At 36.3% G+C, this 26,931-nt stretch overlaps 2 protein-coding genes across 3 annotated transcripts in view; one reads left to right on the top strand and one right to left on the bottom strand.

Moving 5' to 3' along the window:
- Positions 1–8,683, bottom strand: part of LOC121371486 (ninein-like protein) — an 82,181-nt gene extending 73,498 nt beyond the window's left edge. For both annotated transcript variants that reach the window (XM_041497413.1, XM_041497414.1), the window contains exons 1-3: positions 8,167–8,683; positions 7,111–7,198; positions 5,849–6,015 (exon numbers count right to left, since the gene is read on the bottom strand). In XM_041497413.1, the coding sequence (XP_041353347.1) occupies positions 5,849–6,015; positions 7,111–7,198; positions 8,167–8,334 (423 nt within the window). In that variant the 5' untranslated portion in view covers positions 8,335–8,683. The remainder of the gene's footprint in view (positions 1–5,848; positions 6,016–7,110; positions 7,199–8,166) is intronic.
- Positions 8,684–13,054: 4,371 nt separating this feature from the next.
- LOC121371485 (alpha-crystallin B chain-like) lies at positions 13,055–24,902 on the top strand. Its single transcript, XM_041497411.1, has 3 exons — positions 13,055–13,376; positions 22,298–22,474; positions 24,448–24,902. The coding sequence occupies exons 1-3, from the start codon at positions 13,185–13,187 to the stop codon at positions 24,607–24,609; spliced, it is 531 nt and encodes a 176-aa protein (XP_041353345.1). The 5' UTR covers positions 13,055–13,184; the 3' UTR covers positions 24,610–24,902.
- The last annotated feature ends 2,029 nt before the right edge of the window (positions 24,903–26,931 follow it).

Here is a 26,931-nt window from a genome sequence, read left to right as displayed (position 1 = left end):
ATTAAATTTGGTCTACAATTCAATGTGTTCCCATATTTTGTTCCATCAGTATATATATATATATATATATATATATATATATATATATATATATATATATATATATATATATATATAGGTCACTATACTCAAGATATACATGATAGAATACAACAGGTATATACTGAACATTGTTTATGCATCCAGCCTCAGTGGTTTAGTGGTTATGGCTGGTAGATATTAGGTTCACATCCTGATACCGGATCCAACTCAGCTTGAGTTTTTAACAACTCAGTGGGGAAGTGTAGGCCACTACAATGATTTCTCTCTCACTAACCATTAACTCACTGATTGGTATAAGTAAGAAAATAAATGGAAATAAAATCAACAGTGCTAGAAACCCATCAACTGAAAGGCCATTCTCTAGAAGTAGAACTGTAAGGTACATGTATATCTACATCCTTAAACATACACACTTCATTAAGATACATCTCTACCATACATACATATATACATATAGGTCAATACAATTTGTAAAGTAAAGTTTGTTTTGTTTAAAGACACCACTATAGCACATGGATTTATTAATCATGAGCTATTAGATGTCAAACATTGGCTAATTTTTTACTCATAGTCTTACAGAAGAAACCTGCTACATTTTTCCATATATTTAACATTTTTGTACAGAAATCAAAATGTTTTAAAAACGTTAAAATTAATTCAGGATGGAATTTAAAAGATTCCACCAAATTTCTTTTTACCAATTTTATACAACTTTTCTTATCAAATTAAGATGATTACACTCCACCAAAATGTGGTGCACAGTTACTGTACACACTGAGGAGAAGGGTCCCTTTCTAAATATTGTATAAGTTGATCTAAAATCTGTACATATACATATTTTCCATCCCCAGCTATGCATGACAAATTCATTCTATGTCAGTCCATATAGAATAAATCTATCTTGTGTGACCACATTCTACATCAGACATTAATAATCTTTTTTCTTTTCTTTTTTCACAAAAACAAACAAAATACTATCAGATAAAGAAAATATATTGCTGCTTTTTTTTAAAAACCCATTTCAAAGAATGTTCTATGCAATTGTGATATTTATTTTATTCTATAATATCAAATAAAAGATGTCTTTATGGACATTTGTACAACATTGTCAGTCCTTCACATCCGAGGTGTGCCATCGTGCTGGCATTTTTTATCACACACCTAGAAATGTGGTAACAGGTCACCTCCCTTTGGTTATTTGAAAAGAAGCTGCTTCAACCACAGCCAGCACCAGTGTCTGGAAATCATTATATTGATTCACTGATTGTTCAGTGTGTGTTACTCAAACTTCTTTTTGTCAATATGTGCAAGCGGGGGGGGGGGGAGGGATGTAGCCCAGTGGTACAGTGCTCGCTTGATGCGCAGTCGGTCTGACATCGATCCTCATCGGTGGGCCCATTGGGCTATTTCTCGTTCCAGCCAGTGCACCACGACTGGCATATCAAAGGCTGTGGTATGTACTACCCTGTCTGTGGGATGGTGGATATAAAAGATCCCTTGCTGCTAATCGAAAAGAGTAGCCCATGAAGTGGCAACAGCAGGTTTCCTCTCTCAAAATCTGTGTGGTCCGTAATCATGTCTGATGCCATATAACCGTAAATAAAATGTGTTGAGTGCGTCGTTAAATAAAACATTTCCTTCCTTCCTTCCATATGTGCAAGCTTTACCAAAGTTTTTTTTCTATGGAATACTTATCACTCAACTAGGGCAATGAGATGAGTGATTTATCACTTGCCTGATATTTTCAAACACAAAGGACTGTATTGTTTATTTTTTTAATGGATGAGAGAAAAAGAATCAGAGATTAATGTACCCATCCCTTGAAATTCTGACAATTTTTAGTCCTTTGGCTAGTGAAAAATCACACATCTCAAAATGCTTAGACGAGTGAAACATTTTATTCTTCAAAATGCTACATGTATATATGGCAAGTGAAAACCAAGCATTATGAATTAACTGGTAAATGTTGTGACATGTCACAAGAGTACCGGTGAGGTACATGATACGCCCATCAGGAGTTTGATGAAAAACCATATTTATATTAATGAATATGTTACGGGTATGATTCAAGTCTAATCATGTGTAATTTTTGCAGTGGGATGGATGAACAGTTTGTTTTGGACCAATCACAATCCAAAGTTGTTCCTATGTGTAGTTTGATGGTCCTGTATGCATCTGTATGCAAGATATGATCTGCACATGGATTTATTGTTCTGTGCAGTAGACCATGGAAAGTAAGTCACAGTGACCTAGTAATAGTATGCGACACACCACCATTCCAAGTTGTTCCAACATGTGAGGTTTGATAGTCCTGTATGCATCTGTATGCAAGATATGGTCCGTACAAGAAAACGTGAACAGATGGACGGACGGACAACACCATACTATAATACAACTCATCATAGACGGGCATATAAAAATTAACCAATTAACAATCCAATTAAAAAAAATCTTCTCAGTTTATGCTCAGTTTGGTTCATTAGTGTAGTCTGACTTCTTTTTCCTTTTAGAAAAGGACTTACTCAAAAAGTTCATGGACAATGCTATGGAAATTTAACTATGAAACTTATAACATACAGACAATAGAGCAAAGCAGTATTGAAATTTCAGGTTCAATAACGGTATCAGTATTTTTGGGGTGATTTACCTCAGTATCGGTACGGTATTCGACATTAATACAATACCGATAATGATAGGGTATTCAGATATTGAGTGGTGTTCTTGACTTTAAATGCATGCCCGAGGTTAAGTCTCACCCGCTAATTTCATCTAAATGAAATTAAATTCCATACACAAGGCCCTCATCTCTCTTTTCTTCTCTGTTGTTTTGCATTCATCAGATATATATTGTTAGTGTTTTCTAAATGGTGGGAAACATTTTTCAATATTGAAATTTCGGTACTTTGATATTTGCTCGGTACGGTAAATCGGTATTGACCTGATACCGATACCAGACTGTATAGACCCAGGGCTAGCTCTGGCACTCGCCAAATTCACCAATTGCAAATTATGAAAACAATTGGCAAATGTTTTTTTAATTTGGCGAAAGAATTTCAAGTATTAATTAATATTTTGTTACAAAATAACTGGGTATCTATAAAATTTTGAAGTTTAATTAATAATTTGGCGAAATTTTCTGCTGATCCAGAGCTATCCCTGATATCGTATACTGCCCAGCTCTAACAGACAATTTGATTTTTTAATTATAATAAGCATTATTCAGATAATTTGATGCACATAATTATAGATTGTCTTTAGTATCATTATTAGACCTACAATGAACATGATAAAAATTGTTTGAGTAACACAACTACACATTTGTATGGATCAACTTGTCTTGAATGTCATTATTACAACGGACATGAGTAGGACAGTTTGATCCTCACACTTACCACAGCCTTTGATACACAGTCATGGAGTAGTAAAAATAGTTTGTTTTGTTTAACGACACCACTAGAGCACATTGATTTATTAATCATAGGCTATTGGATGTCAAACATGGTAATTTTGACGCCGTCTTAGAGGAAACCCGCTACATTTTTCCATTAGTAGCAAGGGATCTTTTATATGCACCATTCCATAGACAGCATAGCACATACCATGGCCTTTGATATACCAGTGGTGGTGCACTGGCTGGAGTGAGAAATAGCCCAATGGGCCCACCGACGGGGTTTGATCCCCGAACCAACCGCACATCAAGCAAGCGCTTTAACACTGGGCTACGTCCTGCCCCCAGTCATGGAGTCGCTGAGGGGGTTCAATTCTACGACTCAGGCGAGCACTATACTGACTGAACATGATTCCTCATATTATATTTTTTAAAAATAACAACATTTAGTAACGCAACCCAGTCCTCCCCAGGGCTATCTCTGGGTGAGCAGAAAAGTTCATCCAATTATCTATTAAAATTCAAAAATTGTAAAAACACAGGGGTTTTTGGACAAAATATTCGTTATTGCATAAAATTATTTTGCCAAATAAAAATTAATTGTTTTCAAATGTTTTTAAAATGAGCAATTGGCTAATCTGACGAGTGCTAGAGATAGCCCTGCTTCCCCTCAACATTTTGTAACTTGTCACATGATCTCTCTCTTCCACCAGTGTTACAAACGGCTTTAAACATCTAGATTTTAGAGCCATTTGCTATGCCATTGTATCTAGATTGGTCCCAATGTTGTTAAAAATATCTTCATTAGGTCCTAGACTTTGTTCTCATCCAACAGGTGAAACAGTTTGTCAACACTTGTCCTACAATTTGCCGACTAAGCTAAAGAAGTCTGGCTAAAGTCAAATCACATATGGTGGTGTTGGTTTTAAATTACCATATTGGGTTTTTATGCAGTGACACAAACAAATACAACTGAAATTGTTTCTGCCTTGTAACTCTCCTGAAGACATGAATACATGGGTCTATTGTCAGTTCAAATTCAGTAATCCTACTGGCTTACCTGTCTATAGTTAGAAAACCAGCAAGGTTAATATTGTTTGAGATCATTGCACAAATTAAGTGACATGGGATATTATACAGCAATGCTGTACACATTATGATCATAGAATGGGCACGACAACATGCAACTTTAGACAGCAATTGTCTTATATTTTAATTTCCCAACATGTCTGTGTGGGTTGACTGAAACACATGAATACCATTTCTCCATTACTAGACAACACTATTCCAGAAACAATCATGCAGTGAAATCTCTAATTTAGACCAATGAGATTTACATGTAGGTTGAAAAGTTGACAACTCTGTAGGCAAATATAGGCTGAATTTGTCCATAAAGTGTATACCGTACCTATAATTATTAGGACATCTTCCACAGAATTTTTATACATGAAAATACATGAAACAGACTTTTACAATGTACATGTATTGACAGTGTCATAAGATTTTTGTGGTGACTGCATCAACATTCTAATAATAAATTTATATATGAACAGTTAGGGCTAGCTTTGGCAGTCACCAAATTTGCCCGTTCCAAATTTTGAAAACTGGCAAATTTTATTATGAGTTGGCGAAATAATTTTACTACATTTTATTATAAAATAACAGGCTTTCTGCCATTTTTGAAGTTTAATAAATAATTTGGCGAAACTCTGTGCTCACCCAGAGCTAGCCCTTGAACTGTATATCTTGTAACGCATATTGTTCAAATATAGTGGTTCGCAAATTTCATGCAACAAAAAGCTCATAACATGTATCTGAAAATGGGGAGAAACCTCTTTTTTCTTCTTTTTTTGGTGCGTTAAAATTAAATATAGGAAATCAATGACAATTTAATACATGGCCGATGGGTTATGTAAAATTAAGTCATGTGTGTAGACAAATTTTCCATTACATTAACTTGCACTTTTGGGTCATAAATAACTCTGTTATTAAACAAACTGCTGTCGAAATCACCCGTTTTACTCTTGAATTAAAATTCAGACAATGCTTAACACATTGCAATCTTTCACGTTGGCACAAGACCTGACATCAATATATACTATGTATTTTGCAGTTCTGTTTCAATCAGGGGCCTAATTCACAAAGGTCTCTTAGATTCTGCTAGACAACAAAGCATCTTTGATTATCTTTAATTAATTTGACATTTTTCAGTATTTTGTTTTCGGTATCTACACATAAAAACAAGCACAAAATCCAAACATATTTTTATCAATTCCATAATCTAACTCAGGACTAGCTCTGGGTGAGAAAAATGTTTCACCAAATTGTCTATTAAACTTGAAAAATTGCAGAAATCAACAGTTATTTTCTAAAAAATGTTAATTATTCCATGATTTATTTACAGGAAACTGTACTTACCTTTGAGCTAATCCGCGAAACATGTCTTGGAATTCTGGAAGGCTTCGGAGATTCACTACCTTGTGGTGAATTTATTGCCAGTCCAGTATTTAATGTTGACAGACAATCAGGTTTTGAACGTCGTCCATACTTCTTGTTTTTGTTGACATATTTTGGGGTTACTTCACCTGTTAATACAAAACACAATTGGAAATTTTGAAGATGCTGACCAAATGATTAAAGAGATCTATACAGTTTAATTAGGAAATTCTGATAAAAGTTATCTTGAGTTCTGTTAAAACACAATTAAAATCAATTTGCTGTAAAACTCCTTCCTACATTTTACTTCTATTTAAAGCAGACTATATACTGTGGAGACTTGCACAAGCCAAAACCATGACTTGTTCTCGGTGACATTTGGGTCATCATGGTCCTATCAAAACATATCGGTAATGGCTCAAACCTAATGCATCTCCAATGAAAAAAGGATGTATACTGAGATTTAAGACAAAACTGGGTTTATGGGTCTCAGGTAAGACTTCCCAGTATGAGGTCTGCATTTAACAGTATATTAAAAATGAAGGAAGGAAGGAAGGAAGGAAGGAAGGAAGGAAGGAAGGAATTGTTAGTTAATGACAGTCAATACATTTCAACTACGGATATATGGCAATAGGCATATGGTTAAGGACCACACATGTAATAAGAGAGGAAACCGTTTGCCACCAAACAATGGGCTACTCTTTCTGATTAGCAGCAAATGATCTTTTAAATGCACTACCCACAGACAGGATAGTACATACCATGGCCTTTGTTACACCAGCTGTGGAGCTCTGGCTGGAACAAGAATAGCCCAGTAGGCCCACCGACAGGAATTGATTCTAGAACAACCGCGAATCAGATTGGTGATTTACGACTGCCCCGTAACAGTATATATATGCTAGGTCGCCTACCAAGTACACAAGTATACCCAAGGTTGACAAATGATTCGCAGCATAATTTGCACTGTCACCATGCTTTGTTTAACAGCCAATAGCCAATGTGTATTTTTGTCTTAGGGTATAGTTAAATATTCATTCACTGCTTACAGTTAATGAATGAATGAATGAATGAATGAATGAATGAATGAATGAATGAATGAATGAATGAAAGAAAGAAAGAAAGAATGAACAAACAAACAAATGAACTTAGTAACCTCAAGTCACAGAGTTATTTGGTTTAGTCTTTTCAACATCGGTATAACAGTGCTTGAACGTAGCACGGTAATATTATCAGAACTTGCTTACCAAAAGCCTGATTTGGTTCCTCTGGCTGCTGATCTTGAACATATTGTAGAACTTCTAAAAACACTTGTTGAAATTTCTCAAAATCAACCTGTAACACACAAAAGTTTCAATAATTATATACCAACAAAACAGATCACACATTTTATACAAATGCAGTTTAATTGTTTAAAAGATCATAAATTTGTAAACAAACTTGAATAAATATTTTATCTATCATACAATTTATTCAAACCCAACATGGTTTTTTCCATAAACTTGGTTAGAATATTAAATTAGAAAATATATTTTATACAAACATAACTAAAATATTTGAAAATGTCATCATTTTAAACAAACTTTTACAATAATTGAAAAATCTATTAATGTTTTTATAAAATATAATCATAATTCTTAAATAACCAGCATTAAAACTTGGACACTATGCAGAAAAAAAAAAAAAAATTGTTTAACGACACCACTAGAGCACATTGATTTATTAGTCATCGGCTGTTGGTTGTCAAACATTTGGTAAGTTTGACATAGTCTTGAGAGGAAACCCACTACATTTTTCCATTAGTAGCAAGGGATCTTTTATATGCACCATCCCACAGACAGCATAACACATACCATAGCCTTTGATATACCAGTCATGGTGAACTGGCTGGAACGAGAAATAGCCCAATGGGTCCACCAACGGGGATTGATGCTAGACAGACTATGCATTAGGTGAGAGCTTTATCACTGGGCTACATCCCGGGCGACACAGTGCTTTAATTTAACTTTAGAATTTTTAAAAATTTATTTTGATGATCAATTCATTGATCCCAAACTGAATGCTCATCTAGCAAACGCTTTACTAATGGGCTACTTCCCACCCTGGACATTATGCAGTGAAAAATTTCAAGTTACTCTTTATTCTACATGTATTTGCCAATATAGTGTGGTTGCTTTACTGTTGCAAATTTAGGTTTATTGGCTACCAGTAAAATGAAGGTGTTGCTACCTCAGATTTATACTACAGATCCAATCAGATTCACTGTTACAAATGTGCTGAACTGGAATTTATGCAATAAGTACCTTATCAGTTAGTTGTCCGTCAAAGAGTCTCTGCCCTAACAGACTTGAATAACTGTCAATCTGTAGTTTACTGCACAAGACCTGGATTTCTTCTGGTCCAAGGTATCCCGAGCCCGAGGTGTCACAGCTTATAAAGACGTCATGCAGCTGTGAACTGTATTCATCCATCTCATCTGAACACTCTGGAAGTCATCTACAAATATACAACAAACATAATTGAATTCACTGAATACAGTTCCTCAGGTACAAATAGTTTTTAGCTGTGAATAAAATTACCAAGGTAAATATATGTATGCTGATGAAAATAAATAAGGGAACGCATAATTTTAACAGTAAATAATGGTCAGCTGTAACTTCGGACTTTAGTAAGTACGGCCTGGTAATCTTGGCCTGGTAATCTGCATTCAGTAACAATTAGATATTGGCTGAGATTACCAAGTCCAAAATTACCTGCATCTGCAAATAACTGCAACCAAAACTTTAATTCACAGTATTCAACATCAACTGTGTTACTGGAAGTCAATTTCACAGAATATCTTAATTCATACAGACATAATTATCCCAATAATGAATTACATTTTGTGTGTTGCCCGCTTTTTTTTCCCGGCAGTATGTACATATACATACCTTTTCTGTTTCACACGAAACAGATTTTGAAATACATGCAGTGCAAACACCTGAATACGTGACCAGAAACACAATAGGTTTGCCAAAATAGCAGATAGTTTAATTCTGTAATTTACACGTAATAAAAAATATTGTAATAGTAATCTGTTTTATAACTGTGCCCAGTGTGTTTTAATGAAAATATTGTAATAGTAATCTGTTTCATAACTGTGCCCAGTGTGTTTTAATGAAAATATTGTAATAGTAATCTGTTTTATAACTGTGCCCAGTGTGTTTTAATGAAAATATTGTAATAGTAATCTGTTTTAGAAAATATGAAATAGTTTTATAACTTGAAAAAATATAAATAGTAATAAAGTGCCCAGTAAAAAATATTGTAATACTGTTTTATAACTGTGCCCAGTGTGTTTTAATGAAAATATTGTAATAGTAATCTGTTTTATAACTGTGCCCAGTGTGTTTTAATGAAAATATTGAGTTCGCTAATTCATAAAAAGAAAATTACTTGTTAGTGAAATAGTCTTGAAAAATAAAGATAAAGTACTAAAGTACTGTCGGAAATAGAATAAAAATTATTTTCGTTGATTATTTCTTTCATAATAAACTGACAAGTAAATAGTTTGCAAATACCCATTCAGTGATACTTTACCTAATTTAGCATTTACTTGTTTGGGCTCTGATTGATATACAAGGTAGTGTTTACTCTTGAAATTAAACTAAAGATGTCAGTAAACAGGTGATTTGTGACCTTTACTGGAACAGACTAACACATTTTGATTGATATGTGTCATTTTCATTTACCCTAAAACAAACTTTTTAATTTAAAACTGCAAGTTAACTGATTATTTTGAAATGCAGCATAAATTATTAATTATGACAAGCATATTTATTGAATATAAATTCAATATAAGTACATTAGAAATTTACACAATCTTGCAACAATTTAAAGGTGCTATATAATGGGAACTGTGATAAAGATTCTCCAATAAAAATTTATTTTCTACCAGTAGATAAAATTATTTCCTATAATCATTTATGGGCATATTGTTAAAGGTGTCTTCTTTAAATGTTAAATCAAAATTTTATTTAAAAAAATAATAATAAAAATTGATTTGCAATAGCTGTCATTGGGCAACATTGAGATAGCACCTTTAATACCGGTATAATGGATCACTCATATGGTTCTTGACAGTTTTGCTCAAAAGTTACTTATAAATGACTATAAATATTTTGTTTTGGAGAGGGACGGGGGGCAAACCATCATCAGAAACAGTCCCTCACATATTGTAACAGCCATGAAATTGACACACACTGACCAAAATTTGTTATACTCTGTTCCAATAAAGTGCACAAATCAGTTTACTGACATTTTTCTTTTAATTTCAAGAGTAAACACCACCTTGAACATCAATGTGTCCAAACAAGTAACTGCTAAATTAGGTAGACTATCATCAAATAGATATTTACAAAATATTTACTTGTCAGTTTAATATGTAAGAAATAATCGACGAAAATCAGTTTTATACTATAGTTAGAATATTAGTGCGTTTCCAGGGTTTAAACAATAAAATTGACTGCATAAATGTGTCCCTTTGTCAACCTGAAACTAACTTTTTAACCATCCAATGAGTACCCCTACAACTGGAATTTATTAAACAGTGATATTTAATTTACTGTTCTGTTTGTGAGAAAGTGCATATAAAAGATCCTTTATGGTTAATGGCAAAATGTAGCAGGTTCCCGCTGCAGACTATACGTACATACATGTGTCAGAATTACCAAATATCTGACATCCAACAGCTGATTAATTAATCAACAAAACAAACTTTAACTTTTACTGAAACAAATTTAAAGCATGTATCATGTCCATCACAGATGAGTTATAGATTAAGAAGGATGGAGCAATATGATTGTTGTAAGACTGTAGTTTATTTATAAATAAATATTTTATTTTTCTATCTTTAAAATTGTTAGTATAGTATGTTTAAATACTGTTTCAAATAATGTAATAATACACTATTTACTACTTACCAGTATATTAGTTAATAAAAACAGCATTTGTTAAGAACCACATCAGACCATGACAACTGTTAACAATCACAGTTGTAAACCAGAACAGAATACATGTACCATGGTTCAATGCACACGACACATTTGACACTTCACAAGAACTATTGTGTTTTCAATACACTACTGATACCACCAAGAGAGCAAAGATATTTTTCTCAGTGCAGAAATATGAATCCAGGTTAAAACCCCTCCCATAAACCCCCTACAGACACACACACTTGGCAATCCCTCTTCTTATAAGTATTTACCTGTCAGTTGTTACTTATCAGCTACTAGATATGCTAAAAAGATATATGACTTTTTTTGTTTTAAAGACTAGATCCTGAGTTTGATAAGAAGGAATAGCACATATAATATTAACAATACATTGGCACATTTTAAAATGATTTGGTGTCTACACAATATATATGTGAGTGGAAACCTGCAGCTACAGTCTACTCCTATCAAACAGCTGCAAAGAATCTGTTAAATACATCTCCTAGTCCATAGACAGCAAGCATATATGTCCAGATGGGATCAAAACACACACACTGATTAAAGCAATTTTTTAAAATAAAATATATTTTGGAGGACAAGACCAAAACCCCTATAGAAAAAAAAAAGTGTTTTGTCTTCGGATGTCAAAAATTCAGTCATAGAGAGGAAACCTGCTACATTTTTCTATTAGTAGCAAGGGATCTTTTATATGCACTATCCCATACACAGGATAGCGCATACCACAGCCTTTGATATAGCAGCTGTAGAGCACTGGCTGGAACGAGAAATAGCCCAATGGGTTCACTGACGGGGATCGATCCTAGACCGACCGCACTTCAGGTATGCGCTTTGCTACTGGGCCACGTCCTGCCCCTTGAAACCCATATAGTCCTTCCCACAGGGAACACCTTTTTTTCATACTATATTTACTACAAGTTATTTATTTTCAAGAAGATTGTTTTCTAAATTGTACACATAGTTCTTTTTGTTTTTGTTGTTGTTTTCAAAACACTTTTACTGTTCTTACTTCAAACCAAATTAGAGTCTAAACACACATAGAAAGTGTTGACTGATTATGTGCCCCCCCGGAACTAGTTTGTAGTCTTGAACATGTCACCAGTGTTTCTGCCAAAAAGACATTTTTGGGTATGGTGCTATGAAATTGAAGGAAGGAAATGTTTTATTTAATGACACACTCAACACATTTTATTTACGGTTATATGGTGTCAGACATATGGTTAAGGACCACTTCATGGACTAGCCACGGGATCAGTGATTTTAAATTCACTAGCCTTACTAAGTTACTTTACTTAATATAATTTTACCTAAAGAGATTACAAATATCAAGATGGGAGGGTGGGGATGGGGGTCAGAATATTCATATTTTTCACTAGCTATCTGGCATGGCAATAGTAGTTATTTACTAGCCCAACATTAAATATCATTAGCCATGGGAGTGGGGTTACCATAATGATAATCTAGGAGCCTTGTATGTACATGTACTTATTATAAGAATACTACGGTAATAGGTTACCAAGGTAAATTAACATATCGACTATATATTGCTTGACCATGTCACTTTCCCCCACATCACTTTCTTGTGTGGGTTTATGAAATAAACAGAAAGGTATTCAGTACTGATGCTTGTCAAATCCGTGACACATAAATCTTAAGACCGAAAATGAAATCAACTTTCCTTTTTCGACTTCTCCCGCTCTGACCAATGGTTAGTCTCGTTCAAAATATACGTTTGGTTGGTTAGAAAACATCATTTCGGTTCCCTAACACTAAATCAATTTCCATTGCAAATAATATTAACATTTTGTAATAAAACTGGTACAGACATTATTCGCCCATCTACATAGTACACATTTCTTTCTTCTTTTATTTCTTCCCCTTCTTTTTCTTAAAAAAAAGTGTTGCCCTTTATATTTAATGCAAACTATAGCCTATTAATAGTATTATAATAACAAAAATAGCATTGGTATTTTAAAAAATACTAGGCCTATCATAATTATGATAATATAATTGGTTTCTACCTGTAGCGTTCAATGAATATAATAACGGTTGTACACCCCCTTTACCCAGGTTACAAATAGGATTGTGGTATAGTAATTTAGACCATCATATTATGATATGGTTCGTCACAATTTTGAATTTGGATTGATTTTTTCTTAGGATGATAAACACGCATGCTCGTTACGAAGTTGACCTGTCAAAACAGTTCTCGAACATTCTCGTAACGAGTTGTAGTTTTAAGTGTCAGGTATAAATAAGCCAGCTGACTTGCCTTACCGTTCATCGACTTCTAGTTTGTGCGGACATTATTTGAAGTTATCGCCGTGATGTCGAACCCATTTCGAGTTCTGTACATTCGCCAGCCATCTTACAACATGATGGACGAGCCGTCGCGGTTTTTGGAGCAGCAACTGGGTCTACGTCCGTCTGACGAGGATTTCTGCCTACCCGATATGTACCGCGCGATGCTTCTGCAGCCCCAGTTTATGCGACCCCGACATCAGGCTGGGATGGGCGAGGTTTGTAGTTAAATTAAGTTGTATAGTTTAATAATTATTGTTTATGAGCATCTTACCGGTATGTGGAAATGAGAGGCGTGTATGTAGGGGTGGGTGATGTGCTTCGGGTCGACCCCCCCCCCCCCCCCCTTTGCCTGCTCCAAACAAATGGTTCTATTTAATGGTGCTCCATAGGGGGTGGTGGAATATGATCCGATCCCTCTTTAAAAAATTTGCTTGTCAGTCTAGGACTCCCCCACCCTTCACATACTTTTTCTCATTCTAGCCAACAGGCCAATGCTCCATAATTTGTGTAACAAAGGTCATTGTATGTAGTATCCTGTGACAGTGTCACTAAGATGGTGTATGATAGATATAAAAGATCCCTTGCTATTAATCAAGAGAACTAGCCTCAGTGATGTAGTCAGTAGTGGTTTCTGGGTTCATACACTGGCTCCCACCATAGCAGGTTTATGACTCAAATGTTTGGTGTAAGGGCACTACCCCAATTTGTCTCTAACTAACCAGTAACAGCTAGCCCCTAAACTACTTGCCCAGATAGCCAAAGTGTGTGCATAGGACAGTGTACTTAAACCGTAACCAAATAAAACATAAAAAATAAGTATTTAAATGAAATAATCAATTAAAGGTAGGGTCAACTCGAACAAGAGCTTTATGTGTTGGAAAGATGCATACCCGGACCACCACCACATACTGACACTTTAACAAATGAAAAATGCGTAATTTTAGAGTTAATACAAAAACATGATTATTCCTGCTAACTGGGGGAAGCCATTTTGTTTCGTTTTTGTGACGTCCGGTGGTATAGCTTGGGGCGAAGTGATGTCGGCTTCCTTACATCTCCTCTATGCACAGTGTAAACAAACGCTCTAATTTATGACAAGGCTCTTTGCTTTCATCAACCTGATTTGTAAAACAACATAAATGACTTGATAGTATAATAAACTATTTAACTAAATATATTTCAGGTTGCATCAATAGAACGAAATGGAGTTATAGTATTTTTTTTTTTTTTAAAAACCAAAGAAAAAATGCATATTATTAGGCCTATTGGTAGGGTACGTTCGAGCAAAAAACGACCACTCACGATATCCAAGTGATACTTTTCTTTTCTTAGGGACTACGTAATTGTTAAGTTTTATGATTTTAGATTGGAAAGTCTACTTAATCAAGGGTTTGACAGAATTACTTCAGTAATAAAGCAGGATGGCTGATAATGACCAATACGATTTGAGGGGTATCCATGCTGTTATCACACAATACCCTGTGATCTTAATAAAAGAGGCACGTCTTTTTAGTGTCTAGACACAGTGTCTGGGGACCGTCTAAATACACACCAGCCAATCAGGAACCACAGGTACAGGCCACGAAAAAAAAAAAAAATTAACCAAGAAAACACTCCAATTATTGTTTCAGTACGTGGGTTAATTTATGTACAAAACATAATACAGTTATTTCAACACTTTGACAATGGTGGCTTATTTTGTATTGAAAAATAATATATACTTGTTGCCTGCTTACTGGGATGGATATTATTACAGAACATTGCAATGTGTTTGCAAAAATCAGGTATGTTTTGTTTCTTCAGTTCGAAGACTAATTCCTGACGTGACACGTTAGGTATTACATAACCACCATCTCGCCAGAGGGCGTATTCACTGGAATGGTACAAAATGGCTGCACCTGTTATATATAATAGCCGTCACATTTAAGCATTTTATTAATTAACTATACGATTATACTTGTTGATATTAAGTAATAATGTGCATTATATATTGTTGAATATGCATGCCAGGCCAAATGCCTTAATTGTCCCTTCCTTTAAGAGATCAAGCCAATGGAGTGGCTACAGTGTATTTCCTCTAATTGTCTAGAGCTGTTGGCTTGAACCAAGTGTCCAATGCAATATAACCATTTTAATTAAAATGTGTTGAGTACATCATGAAATAAAAAAAAAAAATCTTTGTTATCAGCTTGGTTGTACCGGTTGAGTGCCATGCCTGAGGTGCAATGGATTGCAGGATTGGTCATCTTCAAAAAACTGATTTATTCTGTGCCAACCAGTGACCATTGACATCAAAGGCTGTGGTATGTACTTTCCTGCCCCTGGGAAGGTGCACACATAACATTTCTTGCTGCTTTTTTGGTAGGAGTAGCCTATGTGGCAGCAGCCGGTTTACTCTGTGATGTTTATCCTGCTTAGGTTGGCAGGACGTAGCCCAGTGGTAGAGCACTCACTTGATGTGCTGTTGATCTAGGATCAATCCCCATCAGTGGGCCCATTGGGCTATTTCTCATTCCAGCCAGTGCAACACGACTATATCAAAGACCATGGTATGTGCTATCCTGTCTGTGGAATGGTGCATATAAAAGATCCCTTGCTGCTAATCGAAATGAGTAGCACATGAAGTGGCAACAGCGGGTTTCCTCTCTCAATATCTGTGGTCCTTAACCATGTCCGATGCCATATAACTGTAAATAAAATTTGTTGAGTGTGTCGTTAAATAAAACATTTCCTTCCTTGCTGCTTAGGTTAGGCACTATGTGATATGTGTTTATGTCAAATTAAGTTAAATTAAGCAGATCAGTCTGGTGGGTTTATGATTGAGGGCTCGACTTAAGAATTTGTTTCCCAAAGCTTGAAATAATTGCAAGATTGAAGCAAATTCTTGGAAATTGAAAACCAATTTGAAAGTAGTCTTAAAATTTAACTCATAAAGTGGATGTCTCTTGTAGTTTAGTTTTTTTTAACAACAATACTTTTCTATCTAGGAGCCATGTGATGCCTACTTGTATTTTTATATAGATAGCAGTATTCTCACTGGGTGAAAATTAAAGGAGGGCGGCTGCACGGCACCGCACCCTTCAAAAACCCAATAAAACAAAAGGCGAAAAGCAAAAAAAAAAAGGGGGGGGGGGGGGGGAGAGAGAGCTTGGTTACCGCATTGTTGTGTGTTGCTAGACTTTGTGGAAAGAAATACTCCTTATTTTGCCTACAAAAACGTTTATGCGAAATACAAACATTCGTCTTTTAACTGAACCGAAGATGTTTTCGGTCTGACACTCACAGGCATTTCCGGTTTTGTTGAACTGATCAGTTTTAATATTATTATTTTAATAAAGATTTCAAGATATACGAAAAACAATAAAGATGTTTGTAAAGTGATCCACTAATGTCTGATACATTTTTTGTTATTTCCATCTTCATCGAATGAATCGATCGCTGTTTTGTTTTTGTAAAGGCGGTGTATATATTATTTGGCACCCAAGATAAATGCTTTTAATAATAAACACTACCACTTCCTTTGTTTTCATCAGCGGTGATATCCCCCAAAATGAAAAGTTTACAATATTTTATAAAGAACTGCTGAATAAACAGCATACCCAAAAATTTCTTTCTGGCAGAAACACTGAGTGTGCATTTGGAAATAGTGGAGATAGGTGCTGTAAAATATAGTAGGGTGCTGGAAAATAAAGAGGGGCGCAGAAAAATAAAGGAAGGTGAAGAACGTGAAAGGGCTGCAAATTGCAATAGTGGGGTGGGCCGCCCCGCTTAAATGGAGCAGCGAGAACACTGGATAGTATGAAATATCTGAGTTGCCAAATAAAAATAAATGGTTGCATATCAGTTGCAATGTAGAGGGCTGATATGGAAACGAGACAAACATGTATAAAAATGTAAGATTTATATTACTACTAAAAATGAAGAATTCTCGAATTATCAAAAACACTGTCAAAAAAAGAAGGTGGAAAGCAAAAGTTGTTTGTGAAGCTGATTATTAGAAAGCATATTGTTTAGTTTACGTGGCATTTGCAGTCAGTTTTGAGCCTTGGTTAGCTACTGCGATTTTGAGTTTGCTTACAGCAATTTAAAACAGTAACTTTTGCTACAAATATAAAAAACAAAAATTATCACTTAAACCCGGCAGCAGTAGGCCTAATTTTTATTCATTGTCATAAAACTGCCATCGCTAAAGTCCCTGACCTATATCAGTTCATACTGCAACTAAGGCAATTGCCATCAGTGCTTTCCTTAAGTTCCAAGCCATGTGATTAGTTGTTATAGTGCGAGGAAAGGAAATATATTAAATGTTGTTCAGTGATGCTTCAGCATATTTTAAAAAAGGAATTTGCAGCCACCACACAGGCTAATCCTGCCCCACAAAAACAGCAAAGGATTTTTTATATATGCACTTTTTGATACAGAAAGAGCATTTAATGGTTGGGCACTAGTTGGAATGAGAGAAAAATTGAGTCTATTGAATCTACCTGGTACCAGTCTCACCCTAGGCAAGTGCAAGTGGGGGATGGGACATAGCCCATACAGTGGAAAATTTGTAGCTTGATCTAGGTTCAGTCTGCATTGGGCTATTTCTCTTTTCAGTGCTCCACAACTGGTACATGTAACAAAGGCCAACGTATCGGTATTTACTATCCTGTTTGTTGGATGGTGCATATAAAAGATTCCTTGCTGCTAATAAAATATAGCCCATGGAGTGGTGGCCAGTGTTTCTGCCACAAAGAAATTTTTGGGTATGGCGCTACATATATGTTATTGAATGCAACCAGTCAACAGGGGCTATGGGGGGCCTCCTCCACAAAGAAAATGGTTTACATTTAGGGTTAAGCTTAAGAAAATCATACAATAATGATAAGAATCATTAATTTTGTCAAAATGTTAACTTAAAAAAATAAAAATTTGGGTATGGCGCCATACTCATTTTACCCTCTGGCAGAAACCCTGGTGGCAATAGGTTTTCCTCCATTTGTCTTTGTGATCCTTCAGGGGTGCACAAATGTGAAATTGTGTTAGTTGCCTGGTGGGCAACCAGTAGCTGAAGTTTGGTTGCCCAACATCATCTCTTGGTTGCCCATATATTTCATAAAATGTTTTATGAATATAATTTTGAACTGTCTTTAAAGGGACACACCCTAGTTACGTTTATTTGTTAACCATTACGGCGTTGTTTTTCGCTATTAAACCCCATTTTTCACAAATAAAATTGCACTTTACTTACATTTTATTATTTAGAAAACACATTTCCATTCACCTGAAGTGCTTTTTGGTAATCCTGATGTTTGTAAAACCACAAAATGCATTTTTTGCATTTTTTCACAAAACGTGTTGTCGAGAAAAAACCGTTAAGCAAGCGAGGTCCAATCTATTTTTAATGTCACAGACGTTGGTATATCACGTGACCGTTATCATTTTGGTTCGGTTTGTTTTCTCGTGCACGGTTCGCGCAATAAACATCCGATTTGTTGTTCATTTGTGAGATTTTTCTTCACATTTCGTGAACATTTTCAGTAACAATAAAGTTCAGACAAGTAAGTGTCTCAATACAAAACATTACAAACCCTTAAAACCAATAATTTTGCTAAGTCTTACGATATCTGGAGAGGGGATACAACCAGGACAGAACAGTTGGAACATGTCCAGGAGAGGTGAAACGAACGCACCCCAAGTCTGTGAAATTTGTCGTGACGTAGGCATTGTTGTGCTTCTACCGGTGACATCAGAATACCAACTTTCAAAAATTATTTCAAGCAATTGGGACATGAGGATTTCCATGGTATTTATCGATATAAAACCTGCTTTTTCACTCCATTTGATAAAAACGTGATCTAAGTGTGTTACAGGTTTGTAGATTAACTAAATTATAATTTATTTTCGCTGGATGGAACTAGGGTGTGCGGCTTTAAAATGAAACTCAAATTTAAAATGTTTTTATTATTATTACTTATCAGTTTAGTTTTATTTATTTTTTAACATTATTTATCTACAGCTCATCTTTGCTTAGGCTGAAAAAAAGTTTGTTTTGTTTAACGACACCACTGGAGCACACTGATTAATTAATCATCAGCTATTGGATGTCAAACATTTAGTAATTTTGACTTGTAGTCATCAGAGGAAACCCGCTACATTTTCCCTAATGCAGCAAGGGATCTTTTATATGCACTTTCCCACAGACAGGAAGACACATACTGCAGCCTTTGTCCGGTTGTTGTGCACTGGTTGGAACGAGAAACAACCCAATCAGGTGAATGGATCCACAGAGGTGGTTCGATCTCGCTTGGGCTGTCACAGTCATAATACTTGATGAACTCAGGGCTCATCCAAGATTAAAAATACCTGTTGCCAAAAAAACGGCCAAATGGGATTTTTATTTGCCATAATGAAAATGTTTTAGCCAAAATTGTTTTGTGTAGTACTGTACAGAGTATTTATATATGAAGATGAAACTTGTATCTTTTTCAGCTAATTATGTACAAACTGGAATACATCTGAATAACAAAATTATCCCCGATCAAAATCAAAGACAGCAATGGGGGTAGGGGCAGTTAATATATTACTTCGATTTTTCAGTGGGTGAGGGGAGAGGGTTGACAAAGGGGGGGGGGGGGGATCGCGCCCAATCCAGATTGCGATCCTACACCGGGCAAAGCTGGTAGCTGGGCCGGATTTCCATGGGGCAGGCGCGCCGGGGGGGGGGAGGGGGGGAGGCCTCCTAACAGGCAACACTATCGGCCGAAACCGCTTACGCCCTACCGCACCCAACTAAGCACCCTATCACGGCACGCCCAAGTTATCCATACAGCCTACCAGGTGTTAGAATGTGTAATGATGGGAAGGAAGGGTGGGAATGATTGAGTAGGGATGAAATGATTATGAAAAGCCCGCCAGTCGCATCCGGTCCGAGTTTGGTGGAAACGTATCTCCTTGGCTGATGTTATTATTGGCTCCGAGGTGTCCATTGAGCTCCTCCAGCATTCGCGTGCATTACACCCGAGGGGGTGCGCCACCTATACGGATGACAAACGTCATTTTTATATAAACCATGAAGTCGTCCAGGTGACCACTAATGTATCAGTCCGGCTATTTTCTTTAATTATAATTAATAGGGACTGATTAGATTAATGCCAGTTTAAAACCTGCTAATATAAAAGAAAGTAGTGTACATGTATAATTAAAACATTTGCTAAAATACTAAGACATTTATTAAACAGCTTACAAATGGGGGTAGAGAGAGGTGTACCTACGTACACCCCCTCCCCTCCACTGTAAAAACACCAACCCCAATAAATATCACACTCTATCAATCGCACTGCAGCTGATGGGGGGGGGGGGGGTGCCCACACTGCCAGGTGTGCGCGCCCCCAAAACCGCCAGCCACAGACCTATCACTCTATATACATTCTTTCCTCATCTAAAACCACACTATAATTAAAACAAAACGAAAGAGAATTTAATAAAGTGGAAGACACTAGGTGTCGGGTTTCTTCCTTTCTTCCGTATTTTTAGCTCAGAACTGGATGCTTGTTGGTGTAGTTTGTGGCCTTTCACATGTCTTGTGCCCTTTGCTAATAGCCACCATTCTGAAACGTATCTGTCTGCATTGAACTCGTCAAAATCATGCACGGTGGACGCTGAGTGGATGGCAGTGTTAGGGTGGATATTTATATTGCCTGTCAGTCAAGTTATCAGTTTCGATACTTTTGAATTGCCCGTGACTGTCCGAGTGTCGGGATTTGTTTTTCATTTTACTTGTTTTATGATTTTCTTGGTTGCCCATAGGGGCAACTGTTTGACAAAGAATGGTTGCCCGCAACATATTTTGGTTGTCCCGGGCGCGTGGACAACCGATTTGTGCACCCTTGTCCTTGGACATATGTCTAGACATCATGTAACTAATTAAAATGCATTGAGCAGGACTTAAACTGTCGATCACCAGTTCACCAAATGTGTTTTGTTTAATTTGGCTAATGTATGTCATTACTAATTCGCGAAAAAGCAAAAAAAAAAATTCTGGGTTTGTATGTGTATAGGTCTCTCTTTTTTTTAATAATTATGTTTTAACTAAATGTTTCTTGAATTTTGCTATAGATTTTCCAATCAAATTTGCCAAATTATTAATCATTTTTGACGTCCAGCATTGTTAAATAAAACATTTTTTTCTTCTTTCTACCACTGAGCTTTTATCATAGACAATCAATTTGCCTCTTTTCTAAAACTTTTCAGGTGAAGTGATCACATGCCTTACCCCACTACTAATGTTTTAAGTTGATTTAAAATGTACACACAATAGGGCCGAATTTATGAAACCAATTTTTTCTTAGATGCAGGTGTTTAAGCACTGTAAATGTATGTACTGGTAGTTACACATGTATGTGTAAGACATAAACAGGCTTTGTAAATTTAGTCCAATGAGCAGCAATGTATCCATGTTTTGTTGGGAGATTTTTGTTGTAGTTTTTTTTCTTGGAGTATAACTGGGATATTCTTAAATTCTTAAATTTTGGTCTTCGGTCATCCAATCAGATTAAAATTAGCTCTACTAGCTGGTCTCATCAGTAGATCTAACAGCATTGCGTGTACTCCCCATGTCCAGGTGACATTTTATCTATAAATAACAATTTAAATATCAACCAATTGCACTTCGCCTTTTATGGTGTTATTCAGGAGCATACAAATTCTAAAAATATTGGGCGATACTATTTATGCAATAGGCGAACTTGTTGGTCTATTTCAACATGGAGGGAAAAGTGCAGTAATAAACTCTGGATTGTATACTAGTATAAACAGATTTCATGGCTACACCATCACGGGTTGTGTTTTTATGTTTTGAAACAAATTTTATATAAAATGTTATATTGAAATTAGTTTCTGGCATACTTCGTAATTCACCCAAATCATTTCGTATACCCTCGGTGTAATCCCGAATGTTTTCAAATTCTTTTCAAATCACTGGCATGATTTTGCAAGTAAGGTTTTGATTGGTCGAATGAAAGGTCAACTGGACATGAGCTCCAACAGGCTGTTGTTAGATCCACATGTAATAGTGGAGCTAATTTTAAGTAAATTGTCGGTCATCATATCTGTATATACATTTTTAGTAATTTATTGGTTTTATTGTTGACAGGTATCAAACAGCGAGAAAGAGTTTTGTGTTAAAGTTGATGTGCAGCACTTCAAGCCAGATGAAATCCATGTGAAAACCGTGGATAACCGAGTGGTGATCCATGCTAAACACGAGGAGAAAGAAGATGAACATGGATATATTTGTAGAGAGTTTACCAGGCAATATGTCTTGCCCAAGGTAAGAAGTCAATGTATTATAACTTGGAATTGAATTCTGGAAAAATATCTGCCCGGTACCCCCTAACCCTAACCCTAACCCTAACTATAAATAATAAGGGGGGGGAGGGACTGGGCGGATATTATACATGTACCTCACAGTTGCTACAAAACCCAAAGCGGTATGGAAACACATTGTTGTCTTAGTAAGGAAAGGCACCCACGCTCCCCTCAACACTGTCCTGTAAAGTGAAGAGCTGCAAACTGATCAACTCGGGGCTCTAACTTTTTTTACATTCACAAATTAAACGCGCTCTCTCACAGATGGTTGACCTAATTATTGACCCAACACAGTATTATACGACAATATATACATTTGATTTGTACCTAAAAGTACTTTGAACCATCTATATGACCACCATATCACACTTATTATTGATATTTTATAAAAATAATTGAATTATGGGTACGGTCCATAATTCTGAGAAAAATAACGGCTATTTGGGGTGCAGAGGTGTGACGTATTTTGAGTCACATGACAGGCATTCCTTAAATAACCGCAGTGTCAAAACGATTTACCAAGCTCGTGTAACGAGAACGCTTGACCATCCTCTGTGACGTAGGGTAAATAGAAAAACAACAACAATGAAAATAAGTTATTAAAAAATAATAAAAACATGTACTGAATGATAATAAGCTTATACATTAATTTATTTTAGTAACAGAAGCATGTTAAACGTCGACAATCCCGACTAGTTAGGCCTTTGCATCTATAGGTAAATTTATCGTTAGTCGTACACGAAAAAATCTAAACATCTGGATCATGAACACCTTCATTTTCCACCTTGTCAAATTCATTATGATGCAAAATATGCCATAACAGCTGACTTGAGATAGGAATTGTTACATTTTTAAAGAATATTCTGAACTAGACGGTGTTTATATACGATGTGACTATATATACGAAGGCCGTGTATATAGCCTCCACTAACGAGGGCTTGCCTTTATTCACAGCAAAACTGTATATAGGCGGTAAATAAGTACATGTAGTTGATTAATCCATATTACCGAACCATCTGGAACAGGAGGAATACATACTAAGTACTGTACGAACAGTGCATTTTCTGATCAGGGGAGGGAGTGGGGAAGCAATAATTAGCCAACCTTTGGACGACAAAACATGCAACAGTACACTGGGGGTTTTTTACGCTATACATTCAAACCGAAATACCACTTTGCGAACCAGTCAAAATAATTTGCACACACGCCTAATAATAATAATAATAATAATAAATGGTGAGTTCATGTTCAGACGGTTTATTATTTTATTTCAGCATATTCGCAGTTATTTTTGTCATGAAATAATATTTTTTTTATTATTTGCCATGTATATAGCCGGCTCTCATTTCCCCAAGTCTCTATACACAGCGATCATTTATATAAAATCCAAAAATACATTATACGGTTGTCGTATATGTAGCCTCATCACTACGAGTCTTTTTTTTTCGTATTTTAAATGTCTCATTTAAAGAAGAGTTCCAAATTTTAAAACTGAATCGTGTCATGGAATTCCCTCGATCGTAGTTCAGTTAAAATGTTTTGGATCATACAATAACTAGGTTTGGTATTGCAAATGAATGTAATTTCCATTTATAATGCATATTTAGAGAAATAAGGCCCACTAAATCCGTGATTGAGCTCCTTTAAGGGAAATAAACATATTTAGTAATACAGGGCTTACAAGTGCTTTGTATGATGTGAAATTGTTTGATACGCGATTTAAACTGCTTACGTTTTGGGACTGGTTAATTTTTTTGTGGGCAAGTGAAATTTGAGAGACACTTGCCTGGCAGGCAATTGAAAATTTTAGGATATGGCCAGCCCTGTAATAGCCTAAAATATTTTATGTAGAATCAGTGCCTTTAACGTCAGAATTGAAGGGGGTGGGATTTACTATCTAGTAAATAAATTAAATATGTTTTCTTTATTTTGTAGGATGTCGATCCCCAAGCGGTAACTTCCTCCTTGAGTAACGATGGAGTGCTCAGCATAAAGGCACCAAAGCTGTCCCTGCAGGCACCAAAGGAGCAGTCAATCCCAATTACATGTACCCACGAAACAACCCCAGCAGTTGCTGCTGCTGGTGATACCAAGTAGATATGGATGACAGCATACCATGCAATTACTGTTGCTGGTAATTACAAATAGACAGGAATGACATTAAAACATAGCCGACGTTTCTCAGTATTCATTGTGGATGTCTATTTTTTCGTAAAAAATTACTTACATGGAACATTTTATTTTGTTGTATCATGTAATAATTCCATATGAAGATTTTGCAGTTTACATACAGCTAATATGTATAAGTTAGGTGAGTCAGTGATTCAAGGCATCCCATCCTTGACATTGACAAATTGTTCTGGGGAAATAAATGTTTTTTAAAGACTGAATGTGAGTTTTCAAATCATGTTTGAAATTGAAATTTAAGGACAATTTAATTTGTTTAATAACACCACAAGACACCACTACTGCACAGTGATTTAATCATCGGTACCGTTATTGGATGTCGAACATTTGGTAATTCTGATGTAATACTATATATAGAATCTTAGAGAGGAAACCGCTACATTTTTCCATTAGTAGCAAGAGATCGTTTATATGCACCATTCCACACCGAGGATAACATATACCATGGCCTTTGATATACCAGTCATGGTGCATTGGCTGGAACGAGAAATGGCCGAATGGGCCACTGACATGGATCGATCTTAGACAGACGTGCATCAGTTGAGTGCTTTACCACGGAACTATGTCCCGCCCCTTTCAGCTTTTCAGGATTTTATCCAAAAACAGGCTGGATCAGCTTAGAGTGATTTGGTCTCAGAATAGAACCCCCTCAGTGGATCAATTATATGATTGTTTTTCCCCATTCCAGCCGTTGCTCCACAACTGATATATCAAAGGCTGTGGTTTTTGCTGTACGTCTGTGGAATCCCTTGCTGCTAATGGAAAAATGTAGATGGTTTCCTCACAGGCACAGCGGAGGCAAGTAGACATTGGGGGGAGGGCTGACAGATTGAGGGAGAAAAACCATGTTTCTAGGGGGTTCAGAGGAATGCTCCTCCATTACATTTTGAAAACGATGTCATGAAATGCAATTTCCTTCATTCTACAAGTAAAATTCATCTCTTTCTTAAGATTTATTACTAATAATATTTTTTATTCAGAATTATTGGGGGGTGTAGAGTCTCTCTTCCCCCCCCCCCCCCCCCCCCCGTGCCTATCTTACACTACGAATTTCCATTTATTGACATCCCAATACGCGGAGGGACGTAGCTCGATGGTACAGTGTTCGCCTGGTGTGTGATCAATTTCCGTCTGTGGGTCCATTGCGTTATTTTTTGTTCCAGCCAGTGCTCCACAACTTGTGTAAAAAGGCTGTGGTATGTATTAACCTGTCTGTGGGATAGTGCATATAAAAGATCCCTTGCTCCTAATCGAAAAGAGTAGCACACGAAGTGGTGACAGCGGGTTTCCTCTCTCAATACCAATAAAATGTGTTAATTTCCTAATGCCCAATGATGAATGAATCAGTGTGCTCTAGTGGAATCATTAAACAAAAAAAACTGTTTGATCTAGCTGAAAAAACTTTACCGTAATTAGTATATACACGTCCTGAAAATGCATTAAAAAAGTTGTACAGGCATGGTGTGGAAGCAAGTAAACATTGGGTGGGGCAGACAGATCGAGGGCGCAAAGCGCCCGAGTTTCTAGTGAGGTTCGGTGATTTACTACCAATATTTTTAATTCAGAATTTATTGACGGCTGTAGTCGGTTAGCTACGCCAGTTAGCATACCACTGCATTCATTCATTCATTAATTTCCACTTATTTTAGTGCTTATATCCATGGACGGTTCAAGCACGCTGTCCTCGGCTATCTGTTAATGTTCCAAGACAGTGGGTTAGTTGTTAGTGAGAGAGAAGAGGGTGTAGTGGTATTACACCTACCCATTGAGTCGTTAAAAATCACACTGGGTGGGGGCCATTACCGGGCTACAAACCCTGTACCCACCAGCCGTATGTCCGATGACCTAACCACGACACCACCGAGGCAGGTATTGCACTGCAAATAGTCCTCAGAAGAGACCCTCCGAATAACGACCCCCCCCCCCCCCCCGATAAGGGCTAGAATTGATTTGGCATGTAGCCTAAATGAACCCCTAAATAATAACTTCCTTGGAGATAAAACCTTAATATTGTGAAAGAATGATACTAGTAGGTCTTACTGGATGAGTACTACTGTAGTAGAATATAATTACTAATCGAAAAGAAGAGCTCATGAAGTGGCGACAGCAGGTTTCCTCCCTCAATATCTGTGTGGTCCTTAACCATGTCCGACGCCATATAGCCGTAAATAAAATGTGTTGAGTGCGTCGTTGAATAAAACATTTCCTTCCTTGACACGATCAGTGTACTCT

This window comes from Gigantopelta aegis, chromosome 4 (genome assembly GCF_016097555.1).
Source record: "Gigantopelta aegis isolate Gae_Host chromosome 4, Gae_host_genome, whole genome shotgun sequence".
In the NCBI taxonomy this organism is placed as follows: domain Eukaryota; kingdom Metazoa; phylum Mollusca; class Gastropoda; order Neomphalida; family Peltospiridae; genus Gigantopelta; species Gigantopelta aegis.
This window is presented reverse-complemented; position numbering and strand designations above follow the sequence as displayed.

Coding starts and splice junctions, on each gene's coding strand:
- LOC121371485 (XM_041497411.1), top strand. CDS start 13,185: ATGTCGAACCCATTTCGAGTTCTGTACATTCGCCAGCCATCTTACAAC. Junction 13,377..22,297: donor ATCAGGCTGGGATGGGCGAG/GTTTGTAGTTAA, acceptor TATTGTTGACAG/GTATCAAACAGCGAGAAAGA. Junction 22,475..24,447: donor GGCAATATGTCTTGCCCAAG/GTAAGAAGTCAA, acceptor TTTATTTTGTAG/GATGTCGATCCCCAAGCGGT.